We start from the raw sequence: 27,523 nt of genomic DNA on the forward strand, positions 1-27,523 counted from the left end.
CGTGAGTACATTCCTGGGGACATAAATCTCAGTTGGGTTTCTAAGTGTCTGTCAGTCCTGAAAGGGCTGCTGAGCTTTGTCAGCCTGGGTCTGGTCTGGATGTGGGAGTCCCAGGGACTGGGAAATGATTTCAGCTCATTCTGTGCCCTGATCCAGGCTCCAACTCCTGGAAAGGAGATGGGAAGGGATGCTGCTAAATGAGTGATGCATGTAAAGAAATCAAATGCTAAATAAATAAGAAGATGCACACGTGAGAGCTGCTGCAGCCCAGGGGAAGGCAGTGGACAGAAGTCCAAGACCTCCCCAAGTCCCCATTGGTTTCACCATGGGGAAACATCCCTCCTGGTGAAAAGTCCCATCCAGGACTTCTCTGTCCCTGTGAGCAGCACAGGGAAGCCAGGAGATCCCAGGGTACATGCAGGGGCTGGGTCAGTATATTGAGGCCTCCACTGCACAGGAGCTCCCCAGACCACCCCTCACTGGATTCTCCATGTGTGACCTGGGAGCCACATGGCCCAGCTCCATCCAGCCCATTGCTCCCATAAACTGGAACCAGATGAGGAAGCTTCAACCACCTACTCCCTCTGCTTGCATCAGGAAGTGAAAATGAAAGCACGTGGCTCCAGCATGTCACACCATCCCCCATCCATCCATCCCCCATCCATCCATCCCCCATCCATCCATCCATCCATCCATCCCCCATCCATCCCCCATCCATCCATCCCCCATCCATCCACCCATCCATCCATCCCCCATCCATCCATCCATCCATCCATCCCCCATCCATCCAGCCATCCATCCATCCACAGGGTGCAGAGTTTCATCAGAACTAGCCAGGATGAAGAGGAGAGGAATGAGCATTTTGCCAGGCTGGGAAATGCAGCTCCCACCTCCCAACCTGCAGCTGCCACCTCCCCATCTCCCAGCAAGGACTCTGAGAGCTGGGGATCATCCAGGGAAGCTGTGGCTGCTCCATCCCTGGCAGTGTCCAAGGTTGGATGGGGCTTGGAGCACCCTGGGCTGGGGGAGGTGTCCCTGCCCATGGCAGGGGGGGCACTGGAGGGGCTTTAAGGTCCTTTCCAACCCAAACCAGACTGGGATTCTGTGATTTGCCCCAAACCAGAAACTTCCCCAGACTTGATCCCTGTTCCAGCAGACTCCATCTGCTCCTCCCAAAAAGATCCAAGAGATCCAGCAGGCAGGAGCTCTTCTGGATCCACCCTTCACAGCCCCTGGTACAGGGATGGTACCAGGGATGCCCTGACCCTGCTGCAGGAGGGATGGGGCTGGGAAGCCCTGGGAAGCCCTGGGGGCTGCCAGCCCCAGGAGAGGGTTTCCCATGGCAGGAATTGACTTCCCTGCATGGAGCTGGGAGTCACACAGGTCACATCTGCACCTTGGACCAACCTTCTCCCATGGCCAGGATGAGGGTGAGCTGCACACAGGACTCATGGAATCCCAGACTGGTTTGGGTTGGAGGTGATGTGACCACTACATCAAAAAAAAAAACCAAAACCCCACACCACCCACTTGATCCCAAAGGACCCTTCTGCTCCCACAGCCACCCTGGGGCTGAGACACCCCCCAGCTGCTTGCTGTCCCTCTTCTTTATCATGTCTCTGCTCCACAGCTTGGCTGGAGCAGGCAGGATCAGCAGCCAAGGGGCTGGAGCAGCAGAGATCACACCCAAATCCTCTGCTAAGAGCCTTGGAAAGACAACAAGAGCTCCTGCCCTTTGGCCCAGCATCAGCAGAGCTGAGCAGGGAGATTACAGAGGCTTCAGTTCCTCCCCATCATCCATCCAACCCCCCCAGCCCAGCAGAGGGGATGCACCATCCCTCCTCCTCCTCCTTTATCAGGTGACAGACACCTATTTACAGGTTCAAAATGCAAAACTCAAGTCCCACAGACACACTCAGCCCTCCCCAGCACAGAGCTCCTCAGGTGCAACAGAGGATTTCTTAGAAACATGGGATAATTGTGGTTGGAAAAGACTTCTCAGAGCATCCCAGTCCAACCCTTCCCCCATCCCTGCCCAGGCCACCCCATGTCCCTCATCCCCACATCTCCAGGGCTCTGAAACCCCTCCAGGGATGATGGGGACTCCAGCCCTGCCCTGGGACAACCCTTTCCAGGCAGAAATTGTTCCCCAGCTCCAACCTAAACCTCCCCTGGCAAATCTGAGCACTTAAAAGATGCAGAAACCAAGTGACAGAGGGGACCTGCCCGTCACATTCCCCTACAGACCCCTCAACATCTTTGGACAGGTCCTGGGGGACAGGACCAGCTGGTTCACCTCTCCTTAAATTCCCTGCTCTCTCTTCCTTGCCCATCACCCCTTCCTGATGCAGGGAGGAGGAGGGATGCTGTGTTTTTGGGGTGTCCCCAGGCCACAGCAGGGTTTGGGTGGAGACTTTTCAAATTCCCCACATCTTCCCCCCCCCAAAAAAAACCCCAAAGCTGCAGCCCTGGCAAAGCCCAACATCCCCTGGGGGGTGTCCAGTTTGTACAGGGGAGGGAGCCCTGCAAACCAATCCATCCCTAGGCAGGGGAGAGGCTGGAGAACCTCCCCAAGATGCTCTCAGGCCCTTCGCCATCGGCATGGCAACGGTCGCCATGGAAACCACTTCCTCCATGGCAACGCAGCCATCGGTGGTGCAGGGCAATGGGTGGTGGCCTCCAGTGCATCCACCCGGACTGAATCTGGGATCCTGGGGAAAGGGGGGATTAAACAGCCCCCTGGGGTGGGCTGAGGAGGGAAGAGAAGGAAAAGAGCCATCCCGAGAGCATGGAGGAGAAATCCCATGTTAAGTCCCTGTGTTTGCTTCCTGGGGGATTCTGGGGAGGGTCAGAGCTTTTCCCCATGCTCCAGAAGTCCTGGCTGGGAAGTTCTCCAGCTCAGTTTAGGTGGTGGGAGTGACTGGAGGCTGGGGATGATTCCAGCCCTCCTGACTGGGGACAGGAGCTTGTGAGTTTTCCCTGGGGGAACAGAAAAGGAATTAAAAAATAAAATAAAAATAATAATAATAATAAAAATCTGAAATCTGGTGGGTTTAGGGCAGCCAGGGCACAGCCTGGGATCATGCCCACATCCCAGACACAAGGTGAGGTGGTGAGACCCTTCCCCTGGCACATGGGAGAAGCTCAACAAGTCCCCACTTTGGGGGACCTGGAAGGGATGGAGGCAATTTCATCCCATCCAGCAGCCCCCATCACCGTGCTGGGACACAGGACAGGGCCAGAGCAGGGAAGGGACCCAGAGGGAGAGCAGGGGACCACAGGATGCTCCACATCCCAACATGAGGGCAGTTAAAGGAGGAAAAGGGAGATGGAATCAGTGTGAAAGCAGCCAGAACAGGAGGGGTTGGTACAGCTTCCCATCCCATGCCATGGAGGTGGCAGTGGCAGAGGGGAAGGTGACAGTGACTCAGGGTCTGTCCTTCAAGGGAGATGGAAAGCTCAGGGTCAGGAATTTATCAGGGGCTGGAAGGCATTTTCTCCAGGAAAACACATTTAAACTGAGAACATATCACAGAAAAAAAATGGTTATTTCAATGATATTTTCCAGAGGATATTTTCATTTAATCCCCCCTTGGAAGCATTTTCTTTTCTATAGAAAATATCCATAACTCACCCCAGCAGGTGATTCAGTGATACTGTAAGCAGTTGTAATAATACCATATTAGCACATAAAGTTGGAGGGAAAACATTGTTTCTGAACCTAAAATACTCCACAGTTCTTTCCTCACAAAAAAATCACTGAATTTCTCCTCTTCAATCCAAGGCTGTGAGTTAAAAATAAATCTGTTGGAAAGCTGCTCCAGACAGCATCTCAGTGTCACCAGGACCTGCTGCTTTGGGAAAAGACCTTAATGTCCCAGCATGGAGAGCCACGGACACAGTTTTGCCTGAGAACTGATGCTGGAGATCCCCAAAGCTGCACAAGCTGAAAATGTCCCTGGCAAAGCTAAGGAGGTTGGGCTGGAAGGCAGTGGGGATGCAGGAGGTGGTGGAAACCAGAGGGATGGTGCTGAAAACCAGGGGGATGATGCTGAAAACCAAGGAGATGATGCTGAAAACCAGGGGGATGATGCTGAAAACCAGGGGGATGATGCTCCCAACCAGGGGGATGGTCATACAGTCAGAATTATAGAATGGCTGAGGTTGGAAGGGACCTCAGAGCTCATCTCCTCCAACTTCTCATCCAAAGTTGCTCCAAGCCTCATCCAAGCTGGCCCTGAACCCCTCCAGGGATGGGGCAGCCACAGCTTCTCTGGGCAATCTGTTCCAGAGTCTCAGCACCCTCCTCATGAAGAAATTCTTCCTAAGATCCAGTCTAAACCTCTTCTCCCTCTATTTAAAACCATTTCCCCTTCTCCTATCACTGGACACAGATGGAAGGTCCCTCCCCAGCCTTCCTGGAGGCTTCCTTCAGGGATTGGGGGGCAGCTCTAAGGTTCCCCTGGAATCTTCTCCAGGCTGGAAGCTGAGCTGCTGCTCACTGCCAGCAGAAATCCCACTCTCCAGATGTGGTGTGAGCTGGGGGGGAGCAGCAGCTGCTCAGTTCCTGTAACTTCATCCTTTCCCAGATTAATTCAACCCCTGAATAACATCTGCCTAAACCCCAGCATTTTGGGGTGGTTTTTTGGTTTTTTTTTAGGTTGTTTGTTTGGTTTGTTTTTTAATAGGCCTCTTATTTGATGCAAGTAAAACAATCATTACCATTTCCCAAAGAGCAGCAATTATTCTGGCTTTGGCTCCATCCTCCCCTGCCAACCCTGCAGCACTGGGAGGAGTGGGGCTGGGCTGCCCAAACCCTGCCCTGGGATGTGTTCAATCCTCAGTGGTTCCTCACCTCTTGTGGAATATAAGGGACCAGAAGGTCCAGACACCCCAGACAGGCTCAGTCCCCCCAAACCTGCCTGCAGACCCAGGCACCCATCACTGGTTCATCATCTTTTAGTGAATTCAATGGATCCCCAGGTGCAGGTAGCCTGGACTGGGCTCAGCTCTTTAACCTCCTCCTCCTCCTCAGCTCATCTGCTCCCAGGGGCATTTTTTATCCCAGTTTTTCAATGGATCACTGCCAGCTCCCACCCCACTACACAATAAAGATCCCTGAGCCAGGGCTGGCAGGAAAAACAGCAAACCCCCTGATGGAAATTGTTGCCAACACCTCAGCTCCCAGCACGCTGGGAGTTTTTACCTCTGGGGGGATGGAGGAGAAAATAAAAGCCAACAAAACACAAACACAAGTGTCACTCCTCTCCTGCTACACCAGAAACACCAGCTGGAGAGGCACAGAGGAGCCTGGCTCTGCCACTGGGATTGCATCAGGTGCTTGAGGTGGTTTCTGGGGACTCCCTTTGGGTGGCAGGGCCCCCAGAGCACCCCTGGAGCCAGCAGGGTGCTGCTGCACCAGCAGTGGGACTGAGTGTGGGACTTTGCCCCATGGCTTCTGTTCTGGTTGGACTCCATGAGCTTGGAGGGTTTTTTCCAACCAAGCTGAGTCTGTGATTCTGGTTGGGTGGGAGCTGGGAGAGCACCTGGCTGGGAAGGATGCTCCAGGCAGGAGCAGGAGCAGGAGCAGGAGCAGGAGCAGGAGCAGGGTAGGGGGTTCCTTCCCCCAGCCTGGGTGAGCTGGTGCAGGGGCAAATCCCCTTGACACCCAGGAGTGGGGAGATACCCTCTGCTCAAAAAATCCCAAGTTTTCAATGCCCTCCATCCCCCAGGAGCATCCTGCTGACCCCAGAGCCAACCCCTGCAGGACGGAGCTGGCAGGCAGGGACAGGCAGGGATGTCCCCACCTCTGCCACCTCTGCCACCTGCCCTTTTCCTCCCCACTCCACCTGCCCAGGCTGATTTTTTTCCACCCTGAAGGATTCCTGCTGTGCTCCAGCCTCATTAATTCCCATGGCATCAGCCATTGCCATGGAGACTGCAGCAGCCCATGGAAAATCCATCACCAAGACCCCAGGCCACCACCCATGGATGCTCAGGGTGGGTCTCAGCCCCCCCCCCAGCTCCATCCCCCATTTCCTTCAGGAGCTTCAGCCTGAAGGAGGAAGATTTCCCCCCCCCCATCTCATTACAGAACTGATTTAATTTGCTCTGCTCCATAATCCTATTGCAGCTTAAGATGCCAAACTGGCTCCAGCTTTTCTCACCTTCCACAAAGGCCCCACAGAGCTCCCTCCCTCTCAACCAAGCTGCAAAACAGGACTTTATGGAATCCTCATGGCTGGAAAGGACCTTCAAGCTCCATGGAGTCCAACCATCAGTCCTACACCACCCTGACCACTCAATCACCTCCCCCAGCACCACATCTGCCTGGTCTGGGAACACCCCCAGGGATGGGGACTCCACCACCTCCCTGGGCAGCATCTTCCAGTGCTTCACCACTCTTCATCCTCACTCCCTCCTCACCAAGCTGAGAGCTGGGTGGGTTTTGGTGACAGCTTGAGCTCCTCCACCCACCCAAAGCTCCCCAGCAGATGGCTGGGCTGATGGCACTCCCCAGGTCACCTGAGGCCAACTCCAGCCTGCCCACAGGCCACCAGCAAGGAGAAAAGACTTCAGTATTTGCTCTCCAGCCTCAGAAAAGGAAAGAACATTTTTTTCCCCTTTCCACCCTATTTGCTGCCAATGGAAAGCCTTCCTTCTTGGCCAGGGAAGGATGGACACTACAGCCAGAGCAAAGCCACCATTCTGCACCCCATGCCCATGGATCAATCAGGTCTCTCCACTTTCAGCCTCAGTAGCCAAGGAATGGTTTGGGTTGGGAGAGATCTCCAAGCTCATCTCATCCCAACCCCTGAGACACTGCCAGGGATGGGGCAGCCTCGGGGCAACCTGGGGCTCAGCACCCTCACCCCAAAGAATTTCTTCTTAATGTCTGGCCAAGCCCCATCCAACCTGGTGAGAATTCCCTCCAACCTGGTGAGAATTCCCTCCAACCTGGAGGGAACAAATGGGAGAAAATAAAGCAGATACTGGGATGGTTGGATGCCTGGTGCTGAGGACACTGGAGCCCTTGTTCTCTCTCAGCCATGCTGGAAACCTAATCCTGCTGCCTCCCAGCTCAGGTTTCCCAGCTCCCAGAGGAAACAGGAACCAGCACCAGCAAAACATCCCAGTGGTACCAGTGGTACCAGTCCCTGAGAAGCCACATTTCAATGTCCAGGGCCTTAAAAGCAAGGCAGGGCTGGAGGAAAGTTTCCCATGCTCTGTACTCCTGTTTCCTCCATTTAGTGCAAGTCCTTAAGTGACGAGGGACTCCAGCAAGGGGGTTAATCCTGGTTGAGATCATCATGAGGATAAAAGTCCAAAGCAAAACTCCAGAAGGGCTGCAGGAGGAATGCCTGGAGTGGCTGGAATCATCAAATCCTAGAATGTCAGGTGAGAAGGGAACTTAAGGATCCCCTGCTCCAACCCTTCTGATATTCCTGTTGATCTGAGCTGTCCCAGCACCCATCGAGCTGAGACTCCAAACTTTCCCAAGTGGGGGAATCCACCCCTGTCCCTGGGAGACCATCCCAAGGTCTGACTGTTCCCAGAGTGAAAAGTTTTCCTCTGGTGTCCAATGGGAATCTCCCCAGGAGCACCTTGTGCCCATTGCCCCTTGTCTTGTCCATGGGATTCCTTGGAAATCAGGAGTCTCCATCTGCTTTGTAGCCCCCCTTTAAGTACTGGAAAATGGGAATAATGTCTCCCCTAAGCTTTTTCTTCCCAGGCCTGGAGAAGTGCTGCTTCCCAGTGAGGTTTCCAGGGATTCCTGGGGCTGCTGTGCCCCTCACTGGAGGAAGGAGCTGGATGTCAGCCAGATTTAATCAATCACCACTTGAAAGATGTGCAAATGCCAAGCCTGGCTTGCTGGGCACTGAAATACTCATATTTTTTGCACCTTAAAAATAGATCAGGCCGGGTGATGGAGATTCAAAGTATCCAGGTGCAAAAGCCCCAGCTCAGGCTCCCTGCAAGTGCTGGGAACGTTTCTCACCACCAAGTAACCCAATTTCTGCTGTCTTGCCTCATCACTCACCTTGCCAACAAGAATAAGATCAGGGTGAAGAGTTCCCCCCAGCCTGCCTGTGCCCAGGTGATGCCAGGAAGCAGAGACAGACCAACAGCCAGCCTGGGGCTGCATCCTCATGGATTTACAGAGTCACAGAATGGTTTGGTTCCAAGGGAACCTGAAATCCCCTCCAGTTCCAAACCCCCTGCATGGCCAGAGACACCTCCCACTAGATCAGGTTGCTCTCCCCAGCCCCTCAGAGCCAGACAGGAGTTGGCCAGCCCACAAAATTCATTTCTTCTTCACTTTCCACCTTGCCAAATCAAATCCACCTTGCCACCACCAGCCCAAAGGTGCTCAGGAGCACGGCATTGCTTCCCACCTCTGGCACATCACCAGGGAGTGCCTTGATTTAGGGAAAAAAAACCACAAAGTGAAAAAAAGGGAAAGTATTTTCTCTTTCTAGTCTGCACACAAAGAGCCCTCAGCCTCTGGTTATCTGCCCTGAACTTTATCTCCCACAGTTATTTGTCTGGAATGGAATCAATCTCCCTTTCAATGGCACCTCCCCTCCCCACCCCCAGGCATTAAACCCTCACACCTGAAGTGTAACAAATAAAAATAATAATTCCATTTCTATTGAAATATAAATCCCAATTTTCCCTGCATGGGGCAGCTCGTTTGGTCACATTCTGCTTTTTTTTTTTTTTTTTTTTTTGGATGCTTTGTGCAAAGGAGAAGTGGCCCCAGGGGACTCACTGGCTGCATGGGGACAGTCCCCAGCTATGGGGTCACCCCAAACACAACCACCACTGGGAGAGGGGGACCTGATGTGTCCCATCTGGAGGTGCTCAGGCTCTGCACTGCCCCAGCAAAGCAGAGGTTTTGAGATGAAAGGAGATGTCTCATGTGGCAGCAATCAGAGCCCTGCCCCAGACGGTGCCCAGCTCTGGTTACTGAGCCCTGCCCAGCAGCCCCTCTGGGATCAGCTTTCCCAGAAAATAAAACAACTGCAGGTTCCAAACCTTAGAAAGACAAAAAATTGGGGTTGTTCAGCCTGGAGAAGAGAAGGCTCCGAGGTGACCTCACAGCAGCCTTCCAGTATCTACAAGAAAGCTGGGGGAGGGCTTTGGGCACGGGTTTGTAGGGAGAGGACAGGGGGAGATGGGTTAAAACTTGAAGAGGGGAGATTGAGGTTGGACATTAGAAAAAAATTCCTTGCTGTGAAGATAGATGGTAAGATCCTGGCCCAGGTTCCCCCAGAAGCTGTGGCTGCCCCGTCCCTGGCAGTGTCCAAGGTTGGATGGGGCTTGGAGCACCCTGGGCTGGGGGAGGTGTCCCTGCCCATGGCAGAGGGGGCACTGGGGGAGCTTTAGGGTCCCTCCAACCCAAACCATTCCATGATTCTATGCAATGAGCAAAGCTTCTGCCACCAGCCAAACACCCCCCCTAGCCCAGGAACAGGGGATCTGGGGATGTTTTGCATGTTTCAGGGCATCCTGCACACAGGTGGTGGGTGCATGAGCCACGGGGGGGATTTGGCTGGAGTGAGTTGTTCAAATAGTGCTGGAGTCTGAGGTTCCTTGTTCCCCACCCCCAGCTGAAGTCCTCTCCATGAAATGTAACCAAAGAAGCCATCTCCACTCCTGCCTTTCCCACCAGCACTACAGCTGATCCAGTAAGGGCAGGACATCCCAGTGCCTGGGGCTGCCAGCAGAGAGCAGCTCCAAGTCCTCGCTCCATCCTATTTCCATCCCCCCTGACTCAAATCCCTTTCTCCTCCTCCAGCACCTCACAGTTTGCAGATAAGCCAGGGGGGCAGCAGGGTGGATTTATTTCCACCCTAAACACTCAGAAGAGCCAGAGCATCACTGTGCCCCCAGCAGAGATGAGGTGGTGCTTGTGCCCCATGGGTGCTGGGTCCATCACCAGGAGGGACAGACACCCAGCAGCAATTCCCTGCTTCCATGGGGAGGAGATGTTGGGTTTCCCAAGGAGAGGAGATCTCCAGCAGCTGGAGGCAGAAGCCAGAGGTGATGGTGACCACCACGGATGGGTGAATCCTGGGAATGGCTGAAGGGAAATCAGGGAGCTGAGCAGCTCCAGCCTGGGGACCTCAAACCATCCTGGGGTGGGGCTGCTCCTGCATGGACCTCAGAAGGGCAGCTGTAAGGTGTAGGGACAGGGAGCATCCTCTCTGCCATTCAGGTGGGGAAACTGAGTCACAAAGCAATTGGGCAGCATGTCCCACAATAGCCTGGGAGAAACTCCAGGAGTCCTGGACTCTGTCAGACACAAGCTCTCCTGGGATGGGGACAGCCAAAAATCAGTGTGTTTGGGGTAGGTGAGGCCATGGCCTGACCCAGCATCTCCCCTGGCAGGTTCCATCCTAGGACTCCAAAAGCAAAGAAAGAAAAGGGAGAAACAAATAACACCAGGAAAAGTGAAACACCAGATTTTCAGCTCAGCAGCCCCTTTTTTTTTTTTTTTTTCAGATTTAAAATTGATTAAAATAAAGCCAGTGATCTGCCTTTAGCTGTTTCTATTTAGGACCTGAATAAGGACCTGTGAGCCCAAAAGCTTATCTGCTTTGGAGTTTTTTTTCCCCAGTTGCTCTAATAAAAGCTGCAGCTTCTCCCTGCCAACCTCCTCGTGCTCCCACCCTGCAACTCACACACTTCCAACCCTACAACCACCACAGGGTTCTCCTACAACCAACACCACAGACTGGAATGAGCAGCCAGCTCCCCAGCTGCTGTCACTCAGTGGAAGAGCCACAAGGTCACAGCTCACTCAGCTGCTGCTTAGTTCTCAAAAAAAAAATAATAAAAAGCAAGAATTTGTGTTCAGAACTCTGCCTCCTTCTCCATAGTTCTTTCTGCAGGTAGGGATGAGCTTCCCACCACCTTCCCAGCCTTGCACAGGGCTCCTTAGAAACCCTGGGTGCCTCCACCCAGCACCAGAAATGGTGCAGAAACAGCCCCAGGAGAGGGTTTGAATGCAAAGGAAGCAGCAAGGAAGGTGGGAAAGGGAAAGGGAGGGCAGAGACCATCCTGGGGTGAAGGTCCCCTGGGTCCTGCTGGGGGTGGGGAAAGGTGAGGAGGCAGAGCTGGGTGCTCAGAGCAGGGGTGAGGGAGCAGAACACTGGGATGCAGGATGGGGAAAGGGTCTGGAGCAGAAATCTGCCCAGGAGCAGCTGAGGGCCCTGGGGGTGCTGATCCTGGAGCAGAGGAGGCTGAGGGGAGACCTTGTGGCTCTCTGCAACCCCCTGAGAGGAGGTTGGAGCCAGGGGGGGTCGGGCTCTGCTCCAAGGAAGAAGGGATGGGACAAGAGGAACTTTTGGCCTCAAGCTGTGCCAGGGAGGTTTAGGTTAAAATTTAGGAACAATTTCTGCCTGGAAAGGGTTGTCCCAGGGCAGGGCTGGAGTCCCCATCATCCCTGGAGGGGTTTCAGAGCCCTGAGGATGCGGGGATGAGGGACATGGGGTGGGGGTGGCCTGGGCAGGGATGGGGGAAGGGTTGGGCTCAGATGTTCTTCAAGACCCTTTTAAAACTCAAACAATTCCATGATTCTGTGATGGATCCTGACTGTGACCCCACAGCCCAGCCCTCCCTGCATGCCCAGTCCCCAAATTCCAGGCTGAAATAGTGATATTCCCACAATCCAGGCTCTCAGAGCCTCCAACTCCAGGAGAGCTCTCCCAGGACACAGGGACAGCAGTGGTTGGTGACACTTCCAGCCTTCTCTTCTGCAAGGAGAGCAGTGGGACACGCACCCAGCTCCAACCCCCCATGCTCATGTCCCCTGCCCTGTGCTCATGTCCCCTGCCCTGTTCTCGTGTCCCCTACCCTGTTCTCATGTCCCCTGCCCTGCCTGCAGTTCAGCAAGGGACAGGGTGAGGATTAAGGATGGGAGAGCAGAGGGGATTACCCAGAGCCCTCAGTGGGAGCTCAGATCCCAGCAGATTGCCTGTGCTGGGGGGGAAGGGCAGCATAAAACCTCCTGTCTTTGCATTTGATGTTTTTTTGTTTTGTTTTTTAATGGTGGAATAAAATGGAGGATTTACCTAGAATGACACCAAGGAGGTGGCCCTGGGGTGACATCCATTGCAAAGCTCCCATGGGTGAGCAATCCTCCTCTGACCAAAGGGACACTTTTTTCCCCCAGGGATTTATAACCTTCCACCAGTCACTGAGTAGCTCAGCAAGGCACCTCCACCCCCTTTTCACCCACGGGGAAACTGAGTCACGGAGCAAATCCCCAGCATGGCTGTCAGTCAGTTCTCCCATCGATTTCACCACAACAGACTCCAGAAATGAGCAGGAATCTCCCTTGCTTTTCCCACAGCCACAAGCATCAGCACCCCTAAGCACCCAAAGAGAACCCCAAGGGCACCCAAGCCCCCACATTGCACCCAGCACGCCTGGAGCTCACGCTCATACCATCTCTGCCTCTGCCTTTTCCTCCTGCCCACTTCCAAAATGCAGAGAACACGTGTCTGGAGATAAAAGCCCTATTTTTAGCACCTTGCATCATTAACCTCTGGTTAATGCCACTGCTACCTGTGGCATTGCCAGGGACAAGTTTTCTGGAGAGGGGCATCAGGCCCAGGGTCAGGGGGAGGCAAAGGTCCAGGCAGCTGGAATAAAACCCAGGTGAGGAAACTGGGAATTAGGAATTTACACCTTGCTGCTGTGGAGAAGAGGAGGATCACAGAATCCCAGACTGGGTTGGGTTGGAAGAAACTTTAAAGCTCCCCCAGTGCCCCCCTGCCATGGTCAGGGACACCTCCCACAGCCCAGGGTGCTCCAAGCCCCATCCAACCTTGGACACTGCCAGGGATGGGGCAGCCACAGCTTCTGGGGGAACCTGGGCTCAGCACCCTCACCCCAAAGAATTCTTCCTCATGTCCAAATTATTTCTCCTCTCTGCCAGTTTGAAGCTCTCATCCTTGTCCCTCACTCCAGCCCCTTGTCCCAAGTCCCTCCCCAGCTTTCCTGGAGCCCCTTCAGGCACTGGAAGGTGCTCCAAGGTCTCCCTGGATCCTTCTCTTCTCCAGCCTGAACACCCCCAGTTCTCTCCCCCTGGCCCCAGAGCTGCTCCAGCCCTCTGACACCCTTGTAGCCTTGTTCTTCCTAATGTCCAACCTCAATCTCTCCTCTGCCAATTTAAAAGCTGTCCCCCCTCATCCTATCACTACCATGACCTTGTAGAAAGTCCTCTGGCCACCTGAGAGCTGCTGGAGACAGGAACCACCCTTTGGTCCTTGTCCCCTGCTCCCATCTTCTCCTTTCTCCCAGATGGAGCCAGGGGAGGTGACGACAGTGGAGGTCCAGCTCTCTGATAACCCTTGTGGCCTTTGGACTTGTGTCCTTCTCATGCTGTCAATCCAGGTGACAAGAAGGGGAGGGACCCCTCTCCCTGCACCCTCCGGGAGCTCTGGCCTTGGGGACCGCTCTGGGGTGACACATCGGTTCCTTCCCTCTGTCCCTGAAGCCGGGGTTGTAATTCCCTCTAATCCTGGCTGCCCGGCTCCTGCTGTCACCCTCAAAGTGCCACCTGCTTCACCTGGCGCTGTGGAGCCGGTGGCACTCGGGACGGTCCCCACGCACGGCCCCGGCAATCGGCTTAGGGGAGATAAAGCCCCAGGGAGAGGAGGAGGGAAGGAAGGGAGAGAGGGGGGAAAGGAGACACTGGGGGTCTTGTAATTCGAACTGGGAGCCTGCTGGGACTTAACTGGATGGGCAGGGGACTTGACTGGGTGGGTCTGGATGACCCAGGGCAGCCCCAAGCTGGGCTGGGCTCAGATGGTGATGGGTGCCAGTGCTGGGGTGGTGCTGGTGACATTTTTGAGCTCCCCGAATAAAGTCTGGGCTGGAGATCCCTGCCCCACCTCCCTCCTGGCAGCCAGGGTGCTGGGATCTCAGCTAGAGATCCTAGCTGATCTCTTCCAACCCAAAGTATTCTGTGATTCTGATTCTCCATCTCCCTCCCAGTCACGGGGCACAGGTCTGGTCCAAAACTTCCCTAAACACAGGTAGGATATTCCCATGGGGTGTTTTTCCATGACCACATCCCTGCCTGGATCCAAACTCAGCCCCTGAGGGTGACATCCAGCCCTGCCACCATCCCAGAGCTCTCCAAACAAGGTGTTTGCCCCAAGCCATGCACATTGAGACCCTTCTGAGACACCAGGAGGTGCCCAGGGTCACTGTCCCCAAGTTGGGGAGCCCCTCACTGGGTGTCTCCAGGATGGGTGCTCAGGGGGGGCTGTCCCAGCATGGGTCCAGGGGTGCAGGAGGCTCAGGGCTTGCAGGGAGCTGAGCTAGGGTCCAGATGGCTGAGGGAGCCTAATCCTGCCTGGTGGGGACAAGGAGAGGCCTGGGACCTCGTGGAGCAGAAGGTCCCAAAGCAAGGGACAGCACAGAAACAGGGGCACTTTGGGATGGGGACAGGCTGGGGGGGATGTGTGTTAATCCCCTGGCTGTGCAATGATGTGACAAGCAAGATTTGGGAAGGAGCTGCAGCAAATCCAGGTTCCAGCCCCTCCTGGTGCTGCCCTGGGCACATCTCCAGCCCTGCTTGCCCATTGCTGGTTGCTCCTCCTCCATACAGAGGCCACAGCAGGCTCTGGCCACCCACTCACCATCCTTCAAAGGATAAACAGCCTCTGAGCTTGGAGAAGCTGTAGGAAACCCTCAGGCTTGAGGACTGTGAAGTCCTTTCTAGGCTCAGACCCCACCATCCAGGGCACATCCCAATAAAACTTGCTTTGGGCTGGCAAAGCAGGGGATGGGAGCTGCTGGCAGAGCCTGGGAGGCAGCAGGGTTGGCTCCTTCCTCCCACAGTCCCCACCATGGATTAAAAAAAAAAATAAAAAACCCTGGTTTTCTCTCCCCAGTTCCATCCAGGGAAGGTTCTGCCAGGCTGGGGAGATGGCAGTGATGGGGGATGGCCATCTGGGGACAAGGGGACACAGCCCAGGAGCCACCAACCAGGCTGAAAAAGCTCTTCTGCTTTCAGGCATGTGATGCCCTTGCCAGCCAGAGCAGCCAGGGTGACTCAGGAGGCAGAAATCCCCCTGCTCTGAGGTCACCAGGCTGTCACCTCCTTCCAGGGGCACAAAGTGACCACTGTGTCACCTCCTGCCATGGCCACAGGGCCACTACCACATCACCTCCTTCCACAAGCACAAGGGGACCACTGGGGAGGGGGGAAAAAGGAGGTGGGGAAATGAAGGAGGGGATATGAAGGGAGGGAAAATAAAGGGGGAAAAATGAAGGGAAAAAACTGAAGGGGGTGGAGGGGGTGCCTGGGCCCTTTTCCCAGGCAGCCCTTTGCTTTCTGACCTTTAATTAGGATTAATTAATCCAAGGTGGTGCTTTGCTGGCCCCAGCAATAGGACAGGAGGGGGATGTGAGCTCCCAGAACACAGGAGGCTCTGCCCACCTTCCCCCAGTTGTCATGGAAATGGTGATGGATGGGGAGGGAGATGCTGAGCTTGGTGAAGATGCAGCAGTTTGTAGGGGGAACAGGGAGGGGGGGGGGAGCATCTCTCCTGGTCATGGGAGGGAGGGGTCAGACCCTGCCCCATCCCCCAAAGCCACCGAGATAGGAGAGCAGGAGGCAGGAGCCTGCAGCCCCCTCTGAGGGTGGAAAGAACTTGGAAAAAAGATGGAATAACACAAACTGGGTTGGTTGGGTTTTGTTTTTTCCCTTCTAATTGCTCTTGCTGTTTTAACCAAGTCAGACACTTCCTTGATGATTTTCAAGGGCTCTAAATGTTTTATGTCCCTTTCCTTTACGCTCCAGCAGCAACTTCAGCTGATGCTCAGGGGAAGCAAGGCTTGGAATGGAGCAGCTGGGTGCTGCAAGACTGCAGGGAGAGGATCCAGCTCCCTATCCTCATGGAAAATCATCCTCTTCCTTCCTTGTGTCCTCTCCTTCCCCCCATTCCTAGAAGGAAGCAGGAGATCCCCCCTCCTGGCCCCTGTGCAAGCTGCCTTTCTGCTGCAGAAATTCTATATTTAGTGCCCCAGCCCTTTGGGGGCTTTTGCTGCTCTCTGATATTTATAGCTGGAGGCAAACTCCTGACTGCTCACTGGGAGCAGCTGGAATTGCATCAGGAGAGGCAGGATCAGGCCCCTGCTGCAGCTGGGAAGCAGGAGCTGGGATGAGCATCCCAGCTGGAAGTGGAGGTAATGGGAGGGCTGGGTGCTGAATCCTGCAGCTGAGCACCCTGACAGAGTCTCCTCTGTGCCATCCTCCCTGTGTGATCAGCCCCCACACAGGGATTTCGAGGATCCCCTCCCCTCACTTGGCTTTCAGGAATGAAATTGTTGTTTAGGGCTCAGGTCATGGAGCCACAGACTCACAGAATGGTTTGGGTGGGAAGGGACCTCTCCAGGTCCCCCAGTCCCAGCCCTGCAGTCTCAGGGACACCCTCACCCAGCTCAGGGTGCTCAGAGCATCCTCAAGCCTCACTTGAACATCTCCAGGGATGAGACCTCAACTACACTTGATGCCTCCCAGGTCCCCATTTCACACCCCATACACAGATAGACCTTGGCACACTCCCTAATTAACCCTGAGCTAATGAACCCCAGGATCCCAGCCGGGTCTGCAATTGGATGGCAGAGCCTGAGCCAGGCACCCACTTGCACCCACCCGTGGTTAATGAAGGCTTCATTAGCACCCATCAGTGCCATGGGGTCTCCAGGTCACAGCACCCAAACACAATGCCTGGGGTGCACCAAGCTTGTCAGGCTCAGCTGGGGGGTGGGAGAGCCCTGCAAAGCTGGTTTGTTATATTCTGAATTATTTATCCCACAGGAGAAGGTGGAAAAGGGGGGGAGAGGAAGGGGGTGAGAAGTAGAGCACCCCAAAACCACAGGGATGTGGTGGCCATCCCACCCAGCACATCCTAAAAAGGGAACCTGGCACTGGGAGCAGCCTCTGGGGTGAAGCATCCCTGGAGCTGCAGGGATTCATCCCATCTCAGCAACAAACCCCTGGCAGCTCCCAGTTTTTCCACTGGGCTGGAGCCAAGGAGGAGTCTTGGTCCCCCCCCCACGTTCCCTTAAGTGACATCTCTGGTGACAATCAGCTCCTGCTCTTCAGTACCCTCATTCCTTTGGCAGGAGATTCCCAGGACAACTCTCCCAAACAACCCGAGGCACGAAAATGCTGGAAAAGGAAAGGTTGGATGCTGCTTTGGGCCAAAAAGCCTCTAAAAAAGGGGGGGGAAATGAATTATTCCAACTCCATCCCTTCGGCTTTACAGGGTGAGATGGGGACACGAGAAGCACCCCACACCTGGAAAAGTTCTTAGGAGTCTGGAGGACCTGAATTTGGCTGAAATGAGGTGAAAATGGGGGGGCTTGGGGCAGAAAGGTCTTTGCATGCTCTGTGCCAGCCCTGGAAAACTGCTGTGGGCTGGGGGGGAGGATTTCTGCTCCCTTCAAGCCTTCCTTGGGAAACAGGAAAAAAAGGAAAAAAAGGAAAAAAAAAAAAGAAAAGAAAGAGAAAGGAAAAGAGAAAGGAAAAAAAAAAAGGAAAAAAAGGGGGGAAAAAGAAGAAAAAGAAAAAAACAAACAACAGAACCCACACCCAAAGAAAAACCCACCAAGCAGTAAGATGATTTTTTTTAAGTGCCCATTTCGGACCGAAACTCCCACTCTCTTCCCCCAAAGCGCAGCCCTCGGCTTGTTTGGGTTTTCTACATCACCGACACCCGGAGCCGAACCCGGTCCCGGTCCCGCCCCCCCTCCGGGCTGTGTTCAGTGTTCTGATGAAATAACTTCATTCCCCTCCTCCTCTGCCTCCGGAAAACACTTCGGGCAAATCCACTTGTTTTGCCCGAGCCCCCGTGTGCTTCTCCACAGTTCCAGTTTGGGGCTCACACTGGGTTTGGTGGGGGTTTTTTGGGTTTTTTTCCCTCCTTTTGATAAAATAATCCTTGTTTTGCCCCAAGCTGAGAAAAAAAATAAGGAAAAAAAAAAGAAGGAGAAGAGAAGGAAAAGAGAAAGAAAAAAGAAAAGAAAGAGAAGAGAAAGAGAAAAGAAGGAAAAGAGTAAGAGAAGAGGAAGAGAAGAGAAAGAGAAGAGGAAGAGAAAAGAGAGAAAGAGAAAGAGAAAGAGAAGAGAAAGAGAAAGAGAAAGAGAAGAGAAAGAGAAGAGAAAGAGAAGAGAAAGAGAAGAGAAAGAGAAGAGAAAGAGAAGAGAAAGAGAAGAGAAAGAGAAGAGAAAGAGAAGAGAAAGAGAAGAGAAAGAGAAGAGAAAGAGAAGAGAAAGAGAAGAGAAAGAGAAGAGAGAGAAGAGAAAGAGAAAGAGAAGAGAAAGAGAAGAGAAAGAGAAGAGAAAGAGAAGAGAAAGAGAAGAGAAAGAGAAGAGAAAGAGAAGAGAAAGAGAAGAGAAAGAAGAGAAAGAAAAGAGAAAGAAAAGAGAAAGAAAAGAGAAAGAAAAGAGAAAGAGAAGAGAAGAGAAGAGAAAGAAAAGAGAAAGAAAAGAGAAAGAAAAGAGAAAGAAAGAGAAAGAAAAGAGAAAGAAAGAGAAAGAAAAGAGAAAGAAAAGAGAAAGAAAAGAGAAAGAAAAGAGAAAGAAAAGAGAAAGAAAAGAGAAAGAAAAGAGAAAGAAAAGAGAAAGAAAAGAGAAAGAAAAGAGAAAGAAAAAAAAAAAAAAAAGGAAGGAAGGAAAAAAATAAAAAAGGGAGCAGCCCTGAGGCTGCTGCTGTTATTTTTATCTTGAAATAAATATTTTGAGCCCCGGCCAAGCTGTCCCGAGGGAGGGAGCTGCCTCACAATGGTGGCTGCAGGGATGTAAACACGGGAGGCCAGCCCAGAGCCACCAGCCCCAGGCAGATCCCCCCAGGGCTGGGATCACCTGTTCCGGGTGGAAAAAGGGGATGCAGAGCTCGGGGAGCATCCCTGGGGTCGGGCAGGAGGGGTACCCGTGGCTGTGGCCCCCCAAAATCAATGTTGTCCCCTCGTGGCACCGTGGGCACCTCTGAAGCTGGGGCAGAAATTGGTACCAGAATGGTACCAGGACCAGAAGGAAGAATTTGAGGCAACTGGAGAGGTTTGAGAAGTTGGGATGGTGCAAGGGGAGAGCTCAGAGAACCTTCCAGTGCCTGAAGGGGCTCCAGGAAAGCTGGGGAGGGACTTGGGACAAGGGGCTGGAGGGATGGGATGAGGGGGGATGGATTGAAACTGGCAGAGGGGAAACTGAGGTTGGAAAATCAGGAAGAAATTGTTTGGGGTGAGGGTGCTGAGCCCCAGGTTCCCCCAGAAGCTGTGGCTGCCCCATCCCTGGCAGTGTCCAAGGTTGGATGGGGCTTGGAGCACCCTGGGCTGGGGGAGGTGTCCCTGCCCATGGCAGGGGGGGCACTGGGGGGGCTTTAAGGTCCTTTCCAACCCAAACCAGTCTGGGATTCTGGGATGAATTTTAACCAAAAAAAAGCCTCGAAAGAACCAGCCCTACAAATGCTTTCACTTTGGTGACACCACGAAGCAGCAGAGTGCAATCCCACCCCTTCCCAACCACAGCAAGACCCCAAAAAACAGGGTTTAGGGGGGCAGATCCTGCCCCCAGGGAGCCTGGATCTGGGCAAATCCTTCCCTCCCAGCAGCCACGCTCCTGTCCCACGGAGATGGGCCCACGGGGGGGGGGGGATTTGCCCCACACTGGGCACACGAAGGTCACTGAAATGCTGAGGAACTTTGCACGAGAAGCTCGGGGTAAATGTCAGCTGGATGAAGTGGGAAGGATGCAGGGGATGCCACAAGAAACTCTCTGTTCCACCCCCAGAGCCGGGCAGCAGGGCAAGTGAGAGCCAGGGGGCTGGGGGGGTGATGGGTTCCAAATATTTCTCCCCTTCTTTAAATCTCAGCATCAAGGGAAAAGCAGAACTCGAGGCTGGAAAAGCCAGGGAAACCCCTCTATAGGGGACACGGGGACCAGCACCTTCTTGCTGACCCCCCCTGGGGTGCAAAGCACACACAGCCCCCACCCCAAATTCCCCCCTCTGACCCCAGAGCCCCAAAGGCATCAGGGGGTTTGTTGGATCAGTCCTGGTCCAGCAGCTCCCCAGGGAATGGGGTTGAGGGAGCTGTGTGCAGGGGGGAAGAGGAGTGGGGATGCTGGGAGGATGCTTGGGGGTATTTTTGGGGTGGGGGTGCTGAGGGGGTGTATGAAATATGGTTGGAGGGAATAAGCTGGATGGGGGGGGAGAAATATGCCAGGGAGAAGGGGAAATTATGCTGGGGAGAGGGGGAAATCAAGATGATGGAGGGGAAATATGGGGGAGGGAGGGGAAATATGGGGGGGTCTTGCTGGGGGGAAGAAGAGGATGCTGGGGAGCACAGCTCCAGCAGCAGTACCTGCCTGCTGCTCCCAGGGGCTACCAAGCCACTTGCTGAATGGGTTAATGGGGTTTTTTCCCCCCAAATAACTGCTCCCCCTCTTCTGAGCACCTCAGCTGGGTTTGCAGAGCTGCCCAGTGCCTGATTCTTGCCTCAAGGAGCAGAATAAAAGCACAAAAACAGCCCCAGGGTGTGAGGATCCCCCCCAGACCCCACTGCCCTGCCCTGCTCCCAGCATGGGGAAGGCTCAGGGGGTGCAGGCACAGGATGAACACCCCAAAATGAAACTATTTTGAAATCTTTCAAGGTGAGGAGGAGGACAGACCCTGCCTGCCAGCCCCAGCCTGGGTCTTGTGTCTTCCCAGCTGGGCTTGGTACTCAGCTCACGTCCCTCTGGGCTGGACATTCCCCCAGCCCTGCTCCCATCTCCCAGGGCTCCCACCTCTCACTGCTCTTCCGAGAGGAAAAGGGGCCTCGGGGACACTTGGGGACTTTACCCCAACTTTTTCCACACCATGCAGTGACAGGGACAGGGACAGGGACAGGAGGTGCTGGCAGCTGGCAGACCCTGCACCCCTGGAGAAATTCTGGGACCTTTTTTTTTTTTTTTTTAAATAATAACAATAAGGATAACAGGATAACAAAAATTATCATAAAACCATAGAATGGCTGGGGCTGGAAAGGACCTCAAAGGTCACCTCCTTCCAACCCTCCTGCCATGGGCAGGGACACCTCCCCCAGCCCAGGGTGCTCCAAGCCCCATCCAACCTTGGACACTGCCAGGGATGGGGCAGCCACAGCTTCTGGGGGAACCTGGGGCTCAGCACCCTCACCCCAAAGGATTTTTCCTATGATTTTATTACACATATCATTATGATTTTTCTCTCCATGAGCTTGCTTCACCTCTCGCTCATCACAGGAAGGAGCAGGGTGCTGAGCACAGCTGGACAGGGAGAGCTGGGATGTCCTCACCCAGGCTCACACCAGGGAGCTCAAATCCCATCCCCTGGGGAGCCAGGCTGAGTGCTGCCCGACTCCTTACCTACTACAGGTTACACAGCAGCCCCCAGAGCACCCACAAACCTCAGAAGGGGAAGACCCTTCCCCTCTGTCCCATGGCCACGATGCCAGGAGCTGCCAACTTTGGACCACTGGAAAACATCATGGGAACACGGGGGTCCTGAAGCTCCCCCAGGGGTGCTGGGGGGTCCCAGAGCTCTGCAGAAAGAGGCAGAAGCTTCACCTCAATCCTCTGCAGGGCCATGGGACACCTTTGGGTCCCACATCATCCCTCTGGATTGAGCCCAGGGTGGATTGAAGGGCTGGCAGAGAGGGAGGGGTGCTAGGGGGTCCCACCCTGACCCTGGCCAGTGAAACCCCCAGGAACCTGCTCAGCACTACATCCAAATCACCTCCCAGGAGCCAGCAGAGAGGAGCAGGATGGGGCCAACCACGCAGCCCACCCAGGCAGAGCTCCAGCTCTGGGAACACTGGGTACAAGTGACAGGGACCAGAAAGGTTACAGCTCATCAGCACTGGCAGTAATTAAGGTGAGGAGTTGATCCCTAAGCTGGTGGCTCAGCCAGCCAGGGCTCAGCACCTTCCCTCCAGCACCGGGGGACTTGGGGTCCCTGCACTGGGGGGGTCCCATGGGGCTGGCTGGAAGCTCCCACTCATCTCACCCAGCCCAGCACTGGGGTCACCCCTGTTGATTAAAGCTCAGCAGCCCCTGCTTTGCCTGCACTTAATTAGGGTGAACCTAATCAGTGGTGCCTGGTGCTGCCCACTCTGTCCCCAGCCAGTCCCTGCTCACTGCCAGCATCCCAGCTCCTGCACAGAGGAGAAAGAGGAGGAGGAAGGAGTGATCCCCCAAGCTGTGTGTGGTCTGCAGGGTGGGGGGAGCAGAGCAGCCAGCTCTGCCAGAGGCACAGGAAACAGCAACCTCTTGGATTCTCAGGTGTCTAATAAGGGGCTGAGCAGGGGTCCAGACCTTATCCACTCCCTGTAGCCAGCTCCAAAGTGACGAAGGAGGAGATGGAAGTCAGCATGGATGGACCGGGTGAGCTCACAAGCTTCAGAGCCCTGGGGAATCCCAGCCAAAACCAAACCTGTGTGTCCATAACACTGCTGGGAAAACCCACCTCCAGGATCTGGGCTCGCTCCCACAAAGGCACAGAAAGGGTTAAAGAAGGGACCAATCCCAGGGGGATGGATCTCAGCTTCCTCAAAGCCCAGGCCAAGAAGGGATCAGAGCCACCAGGAGCTCAAAGGGAAGCACTGGGTCCCAGGAGACCCATTACATTTCCCAAACACTTCAGTGACCCCAGGTCCCTGTGCTGAGGCTGGGGACAGGAGGACACAGCACTGGCCCAGCCCAGGGAGCTGGTGGCCTCGGTGCCAGCAGCAGCCAGAGTGATTTGTCTGCTCTCTGCAATTAATCTGAATTAAGTTTCCAGATGCTGCTCCAGGGGAACAGCAGTCCCATCCCATTGGCACGGCAGCCAGAGCTGCTCTAAGCCGTGGCTTTCTCCATCCTGGCAACCCCAGGGAGAAGCCAAGACTTTGGGCAAGGCCACCGAGTGATTTAAAAGCCTCAGGGCAGAGGTGAGGCCTCAGTTTCCTCCAGGAGAGGATGCCCAGTGTCTCCGGGAACATCCCTCATGGGAGGAAGAGCCTCCCCTGGAGCATCCCCTCACCTCCCATCCTGGCATTTAACAAATTCCTGACCTTTCCTGCCTCATTATCTTCAGCAAATGCCAGCAGCCACCTGCAGCACCATCCACCAGCTGACAACTCCAACTCCACACATGAGGAAAGGGAAAAAGGTGGCTGGGAAGGGAACAAGCACCCACACAGCCAACCCCAAGCCCACCACGGGTGCTGGGGACACCAGCACGGCCACAGACACCAGGGTGGAGAGGAGCTGGCCCGGGGTTCCCTGCTTCAATGGCAAAGTGGAATATTTGGCTGAATAAACTGCCCCGGGATCCACGGCCGGGAGCCAGGGTATTTATCGCTGTTTATCACTGCTGGGGGGAGCAAACCACACACCTGATGGTACCAAGAGCAGCTCTGCAGCCTCCTCGGAAATCCCGAAGTTGCATCTGGCTCTTGGGGAGGGGGAACGGAACAAGCGGTGCCGGGAATGTTGGGTGAACGCCCCGCACACCCCCACTGCTCCCCCGCCCCCAGAAATCGGGGTGCCAGCCCCTAACCCCCCAACCAGAACCTCAAGAGGATGGGGAAGGGCTCGGGGTTATTCCACGCAGCAGGTCCCAGGCTGGCAAGCGGCCAGGCCTGGGGACTTCTTCCTCTCTTAAAGGGAGGAGGAGGAGGAGGAAGCCTTCCTCCTTCCCACACTCCCCCCTTTCTCTCGAGCTTGGATTGCGTAGGAAAAGCATCTCCTGGTTGTAGGAGGATCCTTCCTCTAGAGCATCACCCCAAGCCACCCCTGAGCCCCCAAAACTCCTGTAAGAGGCTCATGGAAGAGGAAGGACCAGGCAGGGGGCAGGCAGGGCAGGGGGGGCTCCGGTGGGGGATTTCTGAGCGAGAGGTGGGGGAAGGGGCTTTGGAAGTGTCACCAGACCTCAGCCCTTCCCTCTGCCAAGGTGGAAACCCCCACCCGTGAGCTGGGCTGGGAAAAGCCCCTTGGAAAGGATGGGGGGAGACACAGTGAGGGGCAATGGGGAGGGGGATATCCAGGGACAATGCCAGTGCTGACAGGGCTGGAGGTGCAGGAGAGACCCTGGGGGGCAGAGAGGTCTCGATGTCTGTAGGGACAAGACAACACCCCCCTCTCCCCAGGATCCTGCAGACACCGGGCAGAAGGGGTTTTTCCACCTTTCCTCCCTCTCCCCACCCCTCAGGCTATTTTCAAGGCATCTTTTCCTAACGACCTTCAAACCGCATCCGCCCGCAGCCCCCTCCCCACGCACACGGCAGGGCCCCCCCCCTCCCCTCCTCCCAGCCTTGCCCAGCCCTGCCTGCACCCCCGGGGGCTGCGCAGGGGAGGGGGCACCCCAAGGGGAACCAGTTCCTGCCCGTGGGGGTCTGCGGATCCGGGGGGGGGGTTGCAGGAGGGGAGGGGGTGCCCCCCATGACCCCCAACAGGGTGCGAGCCCCAGAACGGGCGGCGGAGTCCCAGAGCCCCCCAGCACGGGGGTCCCTCCCGCTACCTGCCGGACCGCACACGATACCGATGCCGGTCCCAGCCCCCTAGTCCGGTACCAGCCCATCCAGCCGGTTCCCCTCCCCGGATCCCCTCCCGTGCCAGGGCTGGTCCTACGTTCCCCCTCCCAATCCATCCCAGTACCGATCCCCCTTCCCCGGGGACAGGCGATCCACGTCGCCGCTCTCACCTCCTTCCCACCCACCCCCCATTTGCCGCCGGTCCACGCACGACACCGATACCGGGCCCACCCCCAGCTCGGGTCTAGTCCGTGCAAAATGCCGGTGCCTCCCACCCCTTACCGGTCCCCTGTGTACCCCCAGCCGGGGTGATCCCCTTACCGGTGCCGGTTCCCCCCACACCCCCCTCCCAGTGCCGGTGCCGACCCCCACTCCCTCCCCCTCTGGCTGCCGGTGCCGCTCCCTCCACCCAGCATACTGCTCCTCCCTACCCAGTACCGGTTCCCCCAGTCCAGTACCGGTCCCCCAACTCGTCCGCGGCCCAGTACCGAACCCCCCTACCCGGTACCGATCCCCCCACCCGGTACCATCCCTCTCGCCCCCAAACCCGTACCGATCCCACCCACCCAATACCAGTCCCCTCTCGCCCCCCCCACCCGGTACCGCTTCCCCCCCCCTCCCGTGCCCCCCGCCCGGAACGGGGCCGCCCCCACTCACCAGTGCGGGGCGGGGGCTGAGCAGCAGCAGCAGCAGCGGCAGCACCGAGAGGCTCCGCAGCCCCCGGGGCGCCGTTGGCGGCACCTCCCCGGGCATCTTCCTGCCGCAAAGACGGCGGCGGCTGCAGCGGCGGCGGGAGCGGCGGGGGCGGGAGCGGCGGGGGCGGTCCCGGCCTTTGTTGCCGCCGCCCGCGGGAGGCGGGAGGAGGTGGGTGCGGGTGCGGGGACGGGGCCGCCCTCCCCGCCGAGACATCGCCCCCCCCTCCCGCCTCCTCCCTCCGTAGGAAGCGACGGGACGGAGTCGCCCACCCCTTCTCCCCCCCCCCCCATCACCGTGACCCCGAGCCCGGCATCCCCATCCCTCCCCCCCCCCAAAAATCCGTCCGACTGCCCCGCCCCTTGGGGGCACCCCCGAAATAGGGCAGGGGGGAAGGGGAGAGGGTAGAGAGGTTCTGGGAAGGACCGGGGGGACACTGGGGGAGATGTAGAGGGAGGTCTGGGGCGGACTGGGAGGACTGGGAGGACCCTGGGGCAGATTGGAAGGAGCCTGGGGTAGATGGGGGCTATTGGGGCAGATGGGGGGACACTAGGGGAGATTTAGGGGGGAATCTGGGGCAGATTGAGGGAATCCAGGGGTAAATGGAGGGGCTTGGGGCAGATGTGGGAACCAAGGGGTGGTTATAAGGGGGGATCTGGAGCAGATTGGGAGGACCTTGGGGTAGATGGGGGGACGGGGGCAGATGGGGGGAGCTTGGGGCAGATTGGGGAGACACTGAGGGAGATTTAGGGGGGGATCTGGGGCAGATTGAGGGGATCCAGGGGTAAATTGAGGGGCCTGGGGCAGATGGGGGGACCCTGGGGTAGATGGGGGGGACTGGGGCAGATTGGGGGTCCTTGCGGCAGATTGGGGAGACACTGGGGCAGATTGGGGGACACTGGGGGAGATTTAGGGGGGAATCTGGGGCAGATTGAGGGGATCCAGAGGTACACGGGGTACATGGGAGGGACAGGGAATAGATGGGGGGAACCTGGGGCAGATTGAAGAGATCCAGGAGTAGATAGGGGGTGAGCTGAGACAGATTGAGGGGACTCAGAGGTAAAGGAGGAGGTGCTGAGAAAATGGGGGAGGGGGCAGGAGAAGGTCCTGGGGCTGATTGGGGTCTCTCAGGGTGGATGAGGGAGATGAACCAGGGGCAGATGGGGGCCCTGGGACCTGCTGCCAGGGTGGGACCCCCATTACCTTCACCTCCTCTCCATGGGACCCTCGGTCACCTCTGGATGGGTGCTGGGCCCACCCCCGGGGAGGGGAAAATTCTACGGGCAGAACCGGGACTTGTTCCCAGCCCTGGACCTCCAGCAGCTCAAGCAGCCCCACAGCAGCGTGCCTCAGTTTCCCCGTTTTAAAGAAACAAAAAACAAAAAGCAAACAAACAAAAAAGAGGGGGTAACAGCGGGAGCAGAGGACAGAGAAGTCCCTGGAGTGACAGTGGCTTCCGTGTGGCTGATGGGTGACCCTTGGGTGACTTTGCTCCGAATTTGGGAGTGTGGTTCCTGGGAGGTGGAAGCTGCGGGTGAGCTGGGAACAGACGGGCTGGGCTATAAATGAGTCGTTCCTCACACACGTGTGATTCCTCCTAATGGCTTTCACACGTTTGCTGTGAAAAAACCTAAAAATATACTGGGATGCTGCTAAACCCCCTCCTCTGAATGCGAAGTTTACACCAGGAGGGGAGGCAAAGGGGGATTAATAGAATAAAGGGCACTGCCCTCCCAGCAATTCAGGAAGGGAAAACAGCCAAATCCAGCTCAAAATTGGGATGCAGCCTCTGGCTGGGGGGAGATGGGACACAGAACACAGCAGAGCATCCCCCCCCACACTCCCCATTCCGGGAGCAGAGGGTGGGGGGGCTCTGCCTCGGGGTCCTGCTGCTTCTCTCCGTTTTAATGGCGTTTTAATTAGCAGGATCTAAATTATTAATAATCATTTTTTAAAGTGTATTGCTCTCACCAGCAAGAAGCTGGTGGTAAAACCCTGGGTGAAGTTTTGGGTGGAAAGACAGAGGGATGGATGAGGGTCCTGGGAGGAAGGGGAGGGGTGTCCCTAGGGCAGTGGGGGGTCTGTCGGGTAGGAGAGAGGGGTCTATGGGGCAGGAAAGAGGTTTCCAGGGCAGGGGGGGGGTTTCCATGGGGCAGAAAAGAGGCCGGTGGGGAGAGGGGGGGTTTCTAAAGCATGGGGGGGTTCCTGGGTCAGGGGAGGGGTCTGTGGGGCAGGAGAATGATCTGCTGGGCAGTGGGAGGGGGGGGTGT

At 55.9% G+C, this 27,523-nt stretch overlaps 1 protein-coding gene across 1 annotated transcript in view; it reads right to left on the minus strand.

The window, feature by feature from the left end:
- SDC3 (syndecan 3) overlaps positions 1–25,357 on the minus strand; it is a 37,251-nt gene extending 11,894 nt beyond the window's left edge. Inside the window, exon 1 of the mRNA XM_030464378.1 lies at positions 25,218–25,357. Coding sequence (XP_030320238.1) covers positions 25,218–25,313 — 96 coding nt within the window. The 5' untranslated portion in view covers positions 25,314–25,357. The remainder of the gene's footprint in view (positions 1–25,217) is intronic.
- Between the last annotated feature and the right edge of the window lie 2,166 nt (positions 25,358–27,523).

This window comes from Calypte anna, chromosome 23 (genome assembly GCF_003957555.1).
Source record: "Calypte anna isolate BGI_N300 chromosome 23, bCalAnn1_v1.p, whole genome shotgun sequence".
In the NCBI taxonomy this organism is placed as follows: domain Eukaryota; kingdom Metazoa; phylum Chordata; class Aves; order Apodiformes; family Trochilidae; genus Calypte; species Calypte anna.